This window comes from Astatotilapia calliptera, chromosome 14 (genome assembly GCF_900246225.1).
Source record: "Astatotilapia calliptera chromosome 14, fAstCal1.2, whole genome shotgun sequence".
In the NCBI taxonomy this organism is placed as follows: domain Eukaryota; kingdom Metazoa; phylum Chordata; class Actinopteri; order Cichliformes; family Cichlidae; genus Astatotilapia; species Astatotilapia calliptera.
This window is the reverse complement of record NC_039315.1, coordinates 17,997,218-18,012,403: the sequence shown is the minus strand read 5'-3', so window position 1 is coordinate 18,012,403 and position 15,186 is coordinate 17,997,218. Positions and strand designations below refer to the sequence as shown.

The window sequence follows — 15,186 nt, the reverse complement described above, 5'->3', positions numbered from 1 at the left end:
TATCTCTTATTGTGTGTGTTTTTGTCTTACTTTTTACACAACACATATAAATGAAATTCATCAGGTTGTCTATGCATAATGCACATCTTATGAGAGACCAACCACAGCCCAGCATTCTGCTGTCATTTCATCCTCTGAGCTAGCTTTTTGTTCAGGCTTTCATTTGTGAGACATGGTTAGAATTTTTTGGTTAATAATTCTACTTCTAAAGGATTTTCCCTTCCCGGCTCCTTTTAAATCTGTCAGCTCTCTCTGCAGGGATGCAGAGCGCATGTGGAACACATCTACAGGGTCACATTCATTTAGACATGTCCTATTGATTATATGTTTATTTTGCAAAGCCCAAAATGGGATAATCTCTAACTATATTATTGTGAGGCTTTACAAGATTATAGATTCATTATTTCTGCAGAGCACTATCAAAGGGCATTGTGGTGAGCTGTGAATGCCGTTGCACTCATATATAGGAAGACATGAGCAGAATTAATAATTTAATGATATGAAAAATCTTCACTTAATACAAGGTCACATTTGTTTCATTTTGACAGCATATCTTCTTCCACAAAGACCAGAAAGGCTGTTTTCATCACAGGCATAAAATATGCTCTGCTTAGATATATATTTTTTATTCTGCAGATGGCAAAAGTGTCAACCCCTCAACTCAAGTCCTAACTACCCAATCACTTTCATTCATCCTACAGAGACGGGTGCAATAATAAATGAATTTAACATTCACTGACAGCCACAGCGTCATTCCTCACTAACTAGCACTATTATTTAGGAGAGACTCATGGATTGATGTTCTAGTGTAAAGCAGGCATCCGTGATAAGATTTCAGATAGGCTACCTGAGGGTGGAAGTCTGTCTTCATTGATGGAACCCACATCTTTAGCTCAGCCAATGGCATTAGCAAGCTCCACCACACCCGGTAAGCTGACTGGTTAGAGCTAAAGGGTTTTCGTCCTCTAATGGCTAACAAGCTTAACTCCAGCATTTCTTATTAATATTCTGTGAACACAGACGCCACCACTGGACTAGAACATTGCTGGGCCTCTCAAGAGCACCAAACATTTTTTACTCATTATTTATTTCTACAGAATAATAAATATTGTCACAATGTTAAAAAAAAAAAAAAAAAAGGAGTAATATAATGGTTACCAAAAAAGAGTCAGACTGAAAAACTGTGAAATAATTATTTATCCTTTGTGTAGTGGTTCAAAATCTGAGGGTGCAGTAATTTAGTAGTGTTTCAAATTTAAATCCCATATAATATAAAGCAGGGTCTGTTTCGATTTGCCTAGATCAGCCAAAGTCAAGAGTCATTCTGCACACTGTGTTGTGGCCTACTTAAAACCTGAGAAAATCCCATGGAGCTCACCTAAAAAAAGAAAGTGATGTATATTTTGGAAAATTGTATTCAAAAAACATGAATAACACAGGCTGTTGACTATGTTTTTCATAATGCTACCCAGTCATATTCAAAGTGACCCACCTGACCCTAACATCCATTTAAAAGCAGCACATTCTGGTCAGGTTAATATCACAAACTGACCATCTCCTAATACCAGTTTTAATTCACTTTTTACATTAATAAATAAATGTTTATACACCTCTAACTCTACACATGTGAGTAATTTCAAACTGAATTACTGTGGCTTACCTGCAGTAACTTCACCAGCAGTGCCCACCCCACACTGTGGGAATCACTGGCCTAGGCACACACAAAGTAACATATAATTTACTTATTGTTTGGACTTTGATTTAAAGGTATATTATGTAAATTCTGATACCATTAGTTAAAAACATGTCTGCTAGTGCATGAAAGTGGGAGCACAGGAGTTGTTGTCTTCGCCAATGTGTCATATTTTGGCTTAAAATGGACTCAAGGAGCAGACTGGTTAATATTTAGGGGCAGCTGGTAATTGGCTGGGGAGGATGGTTTATCAGGGACGCGACCAGGAGCCCTGTCAGAAGAAGAGAGAAAGTGTTAACAGCAGCCAAGATCAATTGAACAAGACATTGCAGACTTCTTTAATTAAGTTCCACTATCTTCTTTTTGGTCTTATGAATAAAGTTTCCAGAGATGCTCACGGCTGGTAGGCCAAAATCCAAATCAGACCAGGGGTGCAGGGAATGGTGTTCAGGCAGGTGGAAAGCAGGTAAATCCATTCCTATCCAAGGAAAGGAAGTGACTGATTGAAGCAGGCAAGAGTAGCTGGAGGTGTTTGAAATATTCTTCAGGTAGGTTGCGATTCAGATTTACAGGACAGGCTCCAGAAAGGAGATGACAAAACTGGGTTGCGAAGGAAAAAGCACAAACACTAAAGGGAGGGACTTATTATAATTATCATTATGATCATCATCATCATCAATCACCGGCCAGGATTTGAAGACCAGCTCTAGCCTCCACTCTTCGCCAGATGGTCTGCTACCTCACGGTGGGAAATCAGCTCATATAATATTGCTTAATGTTCATGTTCCTCCTCATGTTATTTTAACATGATTTTCTCCCTGCATCTTCAGTATCCACGCTCTAGGTTCAATACTCACCTGTCTCTCACCATGTCTTCCAGTGCTGGTCAACTCAGTCTTCATGTTTCTTACTTGTCTGCTCTCCTGCCTGCAACAATCCTCCGGACAGGAAAAATGTTGTGCATCTTGGCTACTCACTCCTTGACTCTCTCGGACACTCACCTAGCTGCCTCCCCTGTTTCATGTGCGTCACACATGAAACAGATATTCCCATTAACTTTTACACTGAATCCGTCAAATCAGATCTTCATAGATTAGAATTGGAAATTTATATTTTGTCCACAAATAGTGGCATAGTTGCAACATGACATAGGTCATGTCATGGTCACAGGGAGATTACCATCGTATTTTTCCTGAAGTCTGACTGACATATTTAGCAGCAGTGAGGGCTTCCATTAATGCCAGGAAATCCAGACATCAGATAAAACGTCATTCAAGACACTGTGTTCTGGGCACCTTGCAATGTTTATGAATACAAGTTAGAGAAATTTTAGATTTCTATAACTATGAAGTCTGAGTTTATACTTTTAACAGCAACACTGAGAATGTTAATAGATAGAAATACAAAATAAAAGTGCACAGTTTTAGATTCTCCTATAAACCAGCGGTCCCCAACCCCCGGGCCTCGGACTGGTACCGGTCCGCGCAGAGGGAGGGAGTCTTGAACACCTTGAGCTGAACTCTATGCTGATGGAATCTTATCATTCAAATACTGCCCCTGAATTTCATGTCTGTTTTTGCTCCCACTAAAAACCCTGAAGGTCATCATCCTTCATTGGAAGTCAGTGTTGAACTCCCTGCACAGCAGTGCACCTACATTCAAAATGAGGAAAGAGAAAGAAACAGCGCTAACAATGTTCCCCAAAAAAACTTTACTGGTGCACATAAAATGGATCATGGAATATTATGTTAGGAATACTGCTAGAAAGGATTTTCCCATTTGTATTTTGCTTCATTGTACTTATTAAGGATTCAGATTAGAGATTGAGATCAGGAAAAAATTCTTCTTTAGACACAGATTAAAAGTAAATCAGCACTGATACATATTCTGATATTTTTTTCCCACTATTTCATATTATTAGCCACATCATATTACAGTGTATAGATACAGAAGCAACATTTCAGGGCTGTTGTATGTTCTCTTGCAATAATAAATGAGCTTCTACCACAAAGACTCGATGACACAAATGCATACATTATCGTGTATGAAACAGTTATTCACAAGCCATTATTCTCAAAGTGGGAAACAAAGCATGCTGATTTCTTGCCCCTGGGGATAAAACAAAGGGCTCAAGGTGTTTTTTTTTTTTATTTGTGAATGATAATCGACTGCTCATGGTTAAGTACAAAATTAGACTGCAACAGCTGTGTCACCTGCGAAAGGCGGTGTGAATTGGATTGCTCCTCATTGTGTAGTCTAGCCTATACCAGCCGATGCAGCTGGCCGCCTCTGCTCTGTGGTTAATATGATTGACTGCTCCACTGTCTGTTGACTAATGTAATTGTCTGCAGCTATTTTGGTAAAGACTTGATCAGTGTAAAAGGCGACGGTCCTTCCTTGGTCACGGAAGGATCAAGTCACCTCCTGGGTGAAGACAGCCGCAGCAGGCTCGTGGCGGAGCCGCCGAGCGGAGCAGCCAGTCACCCCGTTTACGGTAGGCCAGCCACACCAGCAGCAGCATCACTGTGACAAGCGAGGAGCCAACCACCAGGCTGACTATGACCAGAGCCAAGTCCAGTTCTGATGGTTCTGATAAAAACACAAACAAACAGACCGTAAAAGTCACAGCCATGACTTGTTTGTGCAGTGTTCCCTAATCTCTTTTACTTTCATCGTGTAGCTTTATATGACGCACTCATGAGGAGAATATCTAATTTCCTGTCACATCATCTGCCGTGCATGCTCTGTTATCTCAGATCATCATTTTTGTGTAAGGACCAGCTAATAATTACCTATCTCCTCTGGAAAGGTAGAGTTCTTCACTTGTTTCAACATGGGTCCAAAGGATATGCGATTTTTCAGATTGGTGGCAAAAGTTTGCGAGCCCTCTGAGGGAAGTGCACGCCTCTTCTGAAGGCACTGCTACAAAAAGACGAGGAGATATAAAACAATTAAGTTTGGAAACTGGTGAAATAGCTAACAGGTTATTATCTGTTTGGGTGATGGATGGTTGTTCTTTCTGTCTGTGATGATAAACAGAAAGAAATGTGCACGAAACCAACACAAACAAATCACTCCTCTGATAAATATTTTGGAAAAACCTGATTTCTTTCCTGCCAGTTTTTTTTTTTTAGTTGAATAAAAAGAGCATGAGCAGAAGTATTTATTTCAAATAAAGAGCTGCAAATATGGATTTGAGCTTGTAAGGAACAGCTTTCATTTAATCTAGGCATCCCATTCTGATTTAGAGCAGCTCAAACTGGGTTTTTGCAATGCAATGTATAGCTTTTCTGTAGCTGATGTGCTTCACCAGAATGCATAGTCTCACATCAAGTGCAAAGAAGAAACACAATTTGTCACAACAAGAGGGGGGAAGGAGCAATAGATGTGGACAAAGAAAGTTGCAGATAATGCAGTACAATTTGTGTCAAAGCTCAAACTCTCAAAGTGTTTTACTGCTCTATAAGATGGAGCTTTTATCGTCTATCATATATCCCCACTGTTTTACATGACCACTGTAACAGGAAAAAACAAAAGAAAAATGGCTGAGAACTTAGCAATACTAGAATCACAGCTGCTGTGGGAGCTGTGGAAGTGCTCTTCAAAGCCAGACATCAAAATGAGTCTCTGGAGTTTTTCCTCTCTTTCACCTCCGCCCTCTAACATGCACTTGTCAGATGATTCCCCTTTTCTCATTAAATCAGAGCCCTCATTCCCAAAACAGCAGGATACAGGGGTTGGTATTAGAGCTGCTTGTCTAGTGCTATTCTCTAACTTTGTGAAGACCTCATCTAACCTATAGTGTGTCTATAATCACGTGACCAGGGTTCCAGGCTGTGTGTTTGATTCCTGGGGTTTGACTCCGGTCTTTGTAATCTTGCTAAAGAGTGAGATGTATAAAATACTTATTAGTATTAGCAATGGCATGTTGCATTAGTTGTACCAAAGGATTCTTTTAACTTTGATTCTGAAAAATTATGTATGCCTATGCTTTCAAATAATTTTCATTTACCGTCTCTCTTTGCTCTTGTACCCAACCAATTTAAAGGAGCCCGCTCACTTCTAGTCTGTCTCCATGTTTTCCGTGTCACAAAATTTAAATTACCTTCAGTCGCTTGCTCTTTCATTCTCTCACATCATTACGCTGTGCACCCACTGCAATCTTACCCTTTCACAGTCAGAGTGGTTCCTCAGGCAGACACTCAGATCGCAGTGTAGGTACACTACTGAGTAATTAATCATTTGGAAGAGACTGATGGTGAAGCTGGCACTCGTTGACAAGGCAGTGGGCAGTAGTGTGATCCCTGCTGGTTCTGCTGCTAACCTGAGGCACCAAAACAAATGCAGAGTATAACCTTAGTGGATTTTTTTTTCTTTAAAAGAAATAGCGGAATGTTTAAGGAAAAGCGGTTAAAGTGAGAAAATCCTGCCACATGCCATGGAAGCTGCAGTAATCAATAAACAGTGCACCCTTTTTGTGTCAATATTTTGGATTGGACTGAGCTGAACACTTAAAAAAACAATAAATCATATTAGGTAAATGTCAGTTTTTGTTTTAGGGTGTTGTAAGATTGGTAGTTATGGTATGTAATGTTAATAAGTTTTGCTATAAATTCTGATTTAGCGTCCAGAATATATTCACCAGTGTGCTGATTTTTTAAGCGTTTCCTCAGCTCTTTAGGAGTTATTGAGGTTATTATTTCAAGGTAATTTAAAATGATTTACTGTTTTTTTTTTTTCTTCATTTCACTCAGGAGAAATACATTTGAAAAAAAAAAACTGCACATCACTGGTGTAAACATTTTTTTAAGTTTAACAGTCACTCAGACTTTGATATTTTACAGGTTGTCTATTTACAGTATATTGCTGCTTCTCCATATGTGTGGAGTGCACCCAATTTCCATCTATCTGACTGATCCTGGCTCAGAGAGATAACACCATCAACCTACAACAGCCTTCTTTTTATCTAGAATATTTAACTCTTAGAAATGGACCTGCAGCTTCCTGGATTGATGTAAGTTATAGTAAAACTGTTTATCTGGTAAAATAAATAAATAAATAAAAATAAACATTCTTTTAAGCAGTGACAGTCTAGCCCTACGTATAATAACAACCCTGGGCCGTGTGGATAAGTGTTACCTGGTAAAAATGTGATACCTGAATTTTTTAAATTATTTTATTCCCCCATCACCAGGTCAGAGATTTGGAAAAATTGAACATTTAAACTTATATTTAATCCAAAGTTTGAATGAGACTGCCTAATAACCTTATTACAAGAAGTCAACAAACACTGATGTTATCAAAGACATCAGAATTCTATCCATCCATCCATTTTCTTGACAGTTTATCCAATTCATTGTGGTGGGGGATTGCCGGAACGCAAGAGTTGGAAAAGAACACAAACGCTTATTTCCGGCTTTCCTGTTTACCTGGAGAAAAGACAGCAGGTAGAGTTTGCAAGGTCTGGCTGGATGGTTGGAGACAGGCAACAGGAGGTGACCCCGAGGTTTATCTGACTGTTGTTTGTCTTTAGGTTGATAACCACTCTGAGGTTCCCCTGGGCAGGTACAGCATCGCCAGGCTCTACACCTCTCCCAAGGTCAAGACTCATTTCTGCTGTGTAGTTTCCACTGCCACACAGATCCTCTGAAACTTCTGTTATACTACCAACAAATTGGTGTATTTGCAACATGAATCTTAACATATTTACATCATAAATATCTTTAAAGAAGGGCGGCACCAAAAATGTTATTGTGTAAAGTACTGCATATTACATACTTTATGTTACTGCTAAACATAAACACATAAACATACATCTTATTTTGTGATTGATTTCTCAATGTAGACATTCGTTTACATCTATTTTGATTTAGTATAGAAATCAGCTTTAGGACTTGCAGTCACATGAGTATCTCAGGTTGAACAAATACAGCTCTGAAAACTCTTCCCACCTCAGAGTTTTCACAGTTGTGAAGGGTAGTAGTAGTTATGTCTAAGTTATTTTGCTCAGCTAAAATTCCTAATTGTGCTATAAACATTCATTGACTGCAGAAATAAATAAATAAAATGGCATCCTAGTCTGTTTGCCAACTGTGGTTCCTGACTTCTTTTCACAAATTAGGAAGAAAAAAAAGGTAAAAGTCATGGGATCATTTCTAGTCAATATTTTAATCATTCAAAATCTCCAGTATGTGTTAACTAATTATAAATAGTAGCATTACCCAGAGAGATACAGATGTGATGAGGTCCTTCCCCTGCGCTTCAGCTTTGGCAGCTCTGACTCAGACTCTGGCAGTAACAGGCTGCGCCCAGACTCTTCTTTAGCCGCGGCACTCACTAACCTGGTGGCATTTTGCGCTTCAAGTACCTCGACATTGCCTGCTCCTCGGTTTAATTGTGTTTTTGTGTTTTTTTCAGAGAGCACCGTCAGCTCAGTAGCCTTTATTTTGGTCTGCAGAAGAGCTGCTTCAGGTTCAGATAAAGTGACCTCTTTAGCAGGAACCTCCTGAGCCTTCGAGGTCTCTCTGTGAAAGCGTCTTTGTGTTGTTTTCCTTACAAAGTGGGGCCTCTCAGGTGTCCAGTGCCTCTCCAAATGAACAGCTTTAGCTGCCACACTCCTGGCCTTTTCTGACATCGTTTCATCAACGCCACGATCGGATTCACCGATACTGATGAATGCTGAAAGCGTTGCATATTCAAGGTCAGCGGCCTGCGGTGTAGCCTTTCCAGCTACAAGACAGTCAGAGCTGCAATTGCCATTTTCTGGTTTTGCGCCAGCAGTGTCCTCGTCTCTGAAATGATCTCTTTCTGTGACTGCACCCTGTGTTTTATACATTTTCTGACTATGATCAATTTCACCTGGTCCAGTTGTTGTTTCAGTCGTCTTGGTTGACCGAGCACAGCCGATAGTCCTACAGCTGCTTTTATTAATAATGTCTGTGGGCGAGATCCTTGTAGTTGGTGCAGAATCTGCCATAAATCCAGATATCAATTGACTTATTGAAGTCTTTTCATGCGAGGTCTGCCTGTCAGGCTGCTCTGTTCTGTCCTGCGTATATGCTGCAGAAATTTTCTCAAGTAGAGATTGTTTGGCTTCAAAAGCACTCTTTGTAGTCAGAGCTGTTTTGATGTCTTTAATTAATGAATATTCCATTTTTCTAAGCATGGTAGATGTTGGACCATGCAAACCTTCAGCTCTGTGGGATGTCTGCAGCAAGTCTCTTTGGATGTCCTTCTCTGGGTCATTAATATTATGTGTTATTACAAATACAGCAGGAGCAGCATGCTGACTCTGTTCAATAGTCCGTACAGAAATTTTATCCTCAGGCAGCTCGGCACTGTGTGTTTCTGTTGTGTGTTGTCTTTTCACAGCAGGGTTGGGTTTGCCAGTAGTAGGAGTTATGGGACGCCCTATCAATGACAAAGACTCAGTATGACGATTCGAGTGCTCTATGTGCTCAGCAGCAGCGCGAGATGAGTTTTCCACAACTGGCACACTCTCACTAGCCATCAGCAGTGATTCGTGATCTTCTTTGGACACAGTAACACCACCTATGGTAGGAGTTGGAGCCAGGGACACGGAATCATCAGTTACTGCTGTTATCATTTGAAAGGAAGAAGTAATTAGCTGGTCGTCAGTCTGGTGTGTGGATTTACTGAGGATAATGATATCATTTCTGAAAGTAATATGTGCAGCAGGGAGAGCACTGTTGCTCACTGAATTGTTTTGCTTTCCGGGTGTTTTTTCTGCATGATGCTTCACATCAGAAACAGACATTTTAGTCACATCATCATGCTGGATTTTAGGCATTTCAGGCCAACCTTCTGACTCAACATCTGGAGAGGTGCCAGATGGTGCCACATGTGTGCTAAAGGCAGGTGTTCCAAAATCATACACAAAATTGTCGTCCATAGCCTGCTCAGTCCTGGGCCCAGCATGAACCGCAAGCATGACAGACTTGATGGGAACTGTCACAGTGCTGTTTGCTTCATTTTCGCCATTTACACTGATCAGGTCATTCTCATGAATCATTTTCATTGCTGGTTTATCAGCCTGCATTATAGACAAAGAATTAAGTTCATCTATGTTATCTTTATTGCTGCCGGTCATTGGTGTAATAAAAGGTAAACTGTTCTTTTCAAGTCTCATCTCTGATATTTGCTCTGTGACCAGCTCTAAATGTTTCACTTTCAAGGTCACCATTGTTCGTGCATTATCGTTCTCCTTGATTTGATTTGTCTCATCAGCAGTCCCTAACAAAGACTTGACACGGTCACTTTCACCATTCGCATGTTGAGTGTTGGAATTGGCCCTAAGTAAGTTTAGTAAGACAGGGCTAACCGCTGATCCGGTTAGACCTGTCAGCCTATAGGTGCCAGGTAAAATGTCACCTCCAAACAGGCTGAGATTTAGCAGCGGTGACATGTTGGTATGGGGAAATTGATCGTTTTCCGCTTTAGGACTCGATGATGCCGTTAGGGTATGCACAGATCTCTGCTCGTTACCATCAACAGAGGTATGCAGAGCATCTGGATGGGCTGTCTGCTCTGACAGTTTAAATGAGCATGGCTGGCCTGAAGTCATGTCAAAAGAGGGGGAGGAGGAGGACTCGCTGATCTGAGGGACAGGCTGCGCTTGGCGAGGCTGCAACTGGCCTATGGAGATGTGGGCCTCGGATGACAAGGCTGTGGCCGTGGGTGGCCTAGTAGATGAGTGATTATACATCTTCTGGTGTGGACCGGGATTCACTGATGCTATAATGTATTCTGCTTGCTCGCTCTCATTTGCGGTATGTAAAATTGAATTGGCCTTTGAAACTGAAGCACTAAAGTTATGCGTCTGATCTGGGATGTCGTAAATAATTGATATATTGGGAGTAGAACTATTTACTGTAAAGTGGGGCTCAGCTCTCGGGAATCCAGCTGCGGTTGTCAATCGATGGGTGGTGAGTGACAACATATTGCTGATAGTCTTTAGTAAAGGGTGAGTGAATTTAGCTGCACTGCTGTTTGGGGAAACCGATGGCTTTAATACGTCCCCAAACTTTAAAGTGTGATGTCCAAATGTAGCTTCAACAACTTCGTTCCGGGCACTTTCTTTAGCGAGTGATGACGTAACTTCATGTTTTGGAAAAACGTCCTTGGGGGGAGAGAGATGAGATCTAGTCTGTGTGTATGGCTCTTTGGGAAGAGATGTTGTTTTCGATTGGATGGGGCTCTGACTTGTTGTTCTGTGATTTTTTGTCACTTTATAGGTAAATGATTTATTTGTGATTTCCACAATTGCTGTAGCATTTTCTCCCAGATGAATGCCCTTGTTCTCAGTGGTTCCCAGCTGTTTAATCAAACTGGGGCAGGGAGACAGGTTCTCAACAATGTGTTCTTTATCTCTGTTAAATTCTTTCGAAATAGTAGGGGGTCCAAAGGGAACATTTGTCATGTCCTTTTTCCCAGTTTCCCCAACACATTTATTGTCTTCTTTCCCCTCTGGCGTTTTCTCACTTCTATCCTCTGCTTCTTCCCTTTTTAAAGACTCACTCTGCTTTTCAGCTGCAACTTTTAGGAAATTCTCTTCATATATTTTAGTCACACTGTCTCTTTCAGCTCCTTCTTCATCACTGATTTGCCCTTTGCTTTGATCCAGGTTTTGTCTCAAGGTTACACCCTCCTCTCCATTGGTCATTTCACCTTTTTCCCTACTCATGTTGGCGGTTTGCGCTGCCATTTCTTCCCCTTCCCTGTCTACATTTTGATTTGTCTTAGCTCTGGTATTGATTATTTTTTCTTGTTCTTCTTCTCTGCTCTCTTTAAATTTTTCTCTTTGATAGTTCAAAGTTGTGTCTTTCCTGTTTTTCTCTCCTTCCTGCAACTTTATTATTGCGTTCATCTCCTCATCGTTTTCTGTCTTGTTCCCATTTTCTACAACTGCATACAACACCTGTTCATTTTCATCTCTTGATTTTGTATCATTATCTCTTAGTGACTCTCTGATTAAATCCCCACTATATGTTGAATAAGACTGACGAGTTGATGCTACATTCTTCCCTCTAGCTACATCATAAGTTCCTACCTGGATGAGTTTAGACTGAGTCCCTGAAAATTTACTTATTGTCAGTTTCTCAGAAAGAGATTTGCTTGATAGTGTTGGTAGTGTCAACACGGGCATGTCATCACCAAAGTCCTGACTCAACTCTGAGAGAAACAACTTCCTGGGCAAAACTTCTGTTGTTGCGGTGGTTGTAGTTTGTGGTTCTCTTATAACTGGTTTATTCATTGGCCCTGGGGGATCAACAGAAGAATGTTTAACAATGCTGTGTACAGCGTTAAATGTCAGAGGATCTTGTTTATCTGTCAAGTGTGTCTTTGTGGTTGCAGATGCAAGCTTTATGGCAGAATCCTTTGGTAATAATGTCAGTATGGGTCCTTTGGTCTGAAAGCTTGGTTTAGCTGGTGTTTGGAGTCTCAGAAGAGAGATCAAAGAATCCACTCTTCCTGTCTGAAAGTGAGACTCAGGATTTTCGACTGGCAAAGCGGTTGGCCTACTCCCGCTGAAGGGTGTTGCTGCACTGTGAGCTTCAATCGAGCTCATTCTTACTGCTGGATGAGATGCAGTGCTGTGATCACTACCCTCTGTAAGAACACTTATGTGAGTGCTGTGGGGAGCTGAACTAATAACAGGCATATTGCTTACCGGCCCACTGCTGATGTCCAAAGACTGTCTTTGAATGAAACTTTTTAAGTTTGTTGAGACACTGTGGGAAGCTGTTTTGTTATTCTTACTGAAATATATCAGGTCTGACTGCGGGACCCCAGTGCTTACTTTTTTTTCATACAGCTCTTTTTCTCCACTTTCTACTGGTTTCCTTGCAATATAAAAGGATTTTGATGAGTGAGAAAATGTTGTAGATGTTGAGACGGGTCTCTCTTTGACAGAAGCTTCACTAGGATAGGTATGCCTCAATTGCTTCTTGGTGTCTTCTTTTGTTTCTGACGACACCTCAGCAAGAGGTCGTGTGTGAAACGCAACCGCTTCTGGAGCTGATGAAAAAAAAATGTTTGGGGAATCATTCAAAACGCTTTGAGTATGACTCTGAGTGTTACTGAAGGAAAAAGAAAGGAAAGTCTGATCGTAAGGTAAACTTCCTCCCTCGCTGAAACTGGAGTGCTTGGTGAGGTTTGCATGACTGACGTCTCTGTTTAACATTTCTTCTTGCACTCGAGCTGACTGTTGATATAAACTGGTTAATGAGGCTGTAAGTTTACTGTTGTCAGGGGAGCCATGAGTTGACAGTGCAGCTTTCCCGGTGGAGCTTGGCCTTTGATCTTTCAGGCAGGTCAAACACAAGTTTGTTATTGTGCTTCCTCTCGGTGAATCTTCTGCTGTAGCATTCTGAAAGATGGATTGCACTGTGCCCAAGCCATACAGGTCTCTTCTCGGGTTTGTGGTTTCCTTGCCTTGAGACTGTTTGTCACTGCTGTCATTACGTGCTGCATCCAGGTTATCAATTACACGAGAATGAGATGCAGATAGCGCTGGAGGTCTCAGGGATCCATCAGCAGATGTGAGCTTAACAGAGTTAGTGTTTCTTTGATTCCTGTAATCAAGAAGAGTGTGAAACCAAGGAGGGGCTTTCACTGCCTCTGCAGTCAAATTGCCCTCTGGGTCAGAGGTGTCATTCATCATTAATTCTATTGCAGATTGTGCAGAAGATGATGAGATCTTTTCATAATTAGAGATCAATAGTTTTTCTGATTCAGTGTCAATCCTCATAGCCGACGGCTCTCTCTTTAATATGAGAGAGCTATTCCCATTTCTGGAGACAAAATGCTTTGAGCTTGGTAGGGAAATTAAAGCTGACGCCTTTGTTATTAGACTTTTCTTATAAGGTTTTGTCAGTCTGGTGTCAAGCAAGACCGCCTCTGGAAACTTGGCAGTCAATGCCATTGCGGTATGTTGATGTGTCTTCTTTGTAGGCATTGCTTCTGTGCCATGACCAGTTGTGTTTTCATTTTTCAGAAGCAGATCTTTTGTGACAGTTGTGCCTTTTGTTTGCTCTGTGAAGTAACCTTGGAAATCTTCTTTTTCTGCCCTGACTACGAAGACAAAAGCAAAACATGTCACTCAAATGTCCTCCCTAGAGGCTCTGTTTCTTAAACCTAGCATGAAAAATAGCACAAAAATGAATAAATAAATAAAATAAATGTGCTACTGTTTAGTACTATTGAAGTCTTAAAATCACATTAGTACAAACACCTGGTATTCAAAATAAGACCGAGTGACTGAGTGAGGTTAAAACATTTTAAATCAGCATCACTGTTTTAGTTATTGGAGAGGTTGTCTTGCCCTCATATAACTTGTCCTTGCTGGTGATTTTAAGAAGTTTAAAATAGTGTTAGAAAAAGAGCCTTGCTGCTATAGTACATGTATGCATAAGATAGAAAATGTCTGAGGTTGATGTTTACACTGATAATTGCAGCATTGATGTCAGCCAGTTTACAAACTGAATTAATCTTTGCACATTAATATTGTGAGTTATTACTCTACGGCAAACTGAGGAAACAGCAAAAAAAAAAAAAAAACCTATACCATAACATCATATATTTAAATACAGGGTAACACATACAGGTCACACATAGAATGGATGTGAAAGATAAATCAATTAATATTGATTATATTAAAACATTATCATAAAGCTAAACAAAGTAGTCTTATGAATGTAATACGCCTTAACTTATGAATGTATTCCTCTGATTTAGGTAATTACTTTAAAATTAAAATGTAAGAGCCAGAATATCATTTATGTATCTATCCATCTACCAGGCATGACACACAATTAAATATATATGTGAGGAAAATTCTTTTAATTTATTCAAAGAGCTGCTATTTTATTTTATTATTTTCGGCATCTTTACTCTACTCTGCAGACTACTCTTTGTTGTTTTTATTTTGGTATTTTCTTCTGATGAACAAATAAATAATCATTTCTGTATTTTTTAATGTTGCTTTAATATTTTTTACATTTTAAGCAGTATATTGTATTTTAAGTATTACAACTTTACAGCTCATATATGTGTACTGTATGCAGTTTATATATAGCTGCAAGCTGCAAAAAACAAACATATTCTATCTAACATAGAAATAATTTATTAAATTGGCCAATTAATTGATTAATCTGCAGTATACAGGGCTCACCATTAAGTTAAGTTACTTTACTGAGAAAATAAACACAACTGTGAGTACATACCTGGAAGCAGAAAGAGTCCTAGTATAAAACAGTGAAGCATTTTCATTTCTGTTCTGTCTTGTTTGCGATTTATCAGTCCCGCTGATTAAATGCTCTTATTACTGTTTAATCCACCTGAGCAGAAGGTATCAGCTGTTTGCAGTTACTAGCAGATGGTGCCATCCCATGCAGGGAGCTTTTGTCCTCTGAAGTTCATTTATACGTGGATTCGATTTCACAGTAATCCTCCCTCTTTACAGTCACAACTAC

General features: G+C 40.1%; 1 protein-coding gene across 1 annotated transcript; it reads right to left on the bottom strand.

Moving 5' to 3' along the window:
* Window positions 1-3,677: 3,677 nt before the first annotated feature.
* On the bottom strand, window positions 3,678-15,148 carry LOC113036652 (uncharacterized). Its single transcript, XM_026193067.1, has 6 exons — window positions 15,052-15,148; window positions 7,915-13,786; window positions 7,123-7,356; window positions 5,861-6,017; window positions 4,486-4,615; window positions 3,678-4,282 (listed from the first exon to the last, which is right to left on the bottom strand). Exons 2-6 carry the CDS (start codon window positions 13,668-13,670, stop codon window positions 4,095-4,097), a joined length of 6,465 nt encoding a protein of 2,154 aa, XP_026048852.1. The 5' UTR covers window positions 13,671-13,786; window positions 15,052-15,148; the 3' UTR covers window positions 3,678-4,094.
* Between the last annotated feature and the right edge of the window lie 38 nt (window positions 15,149-15,186).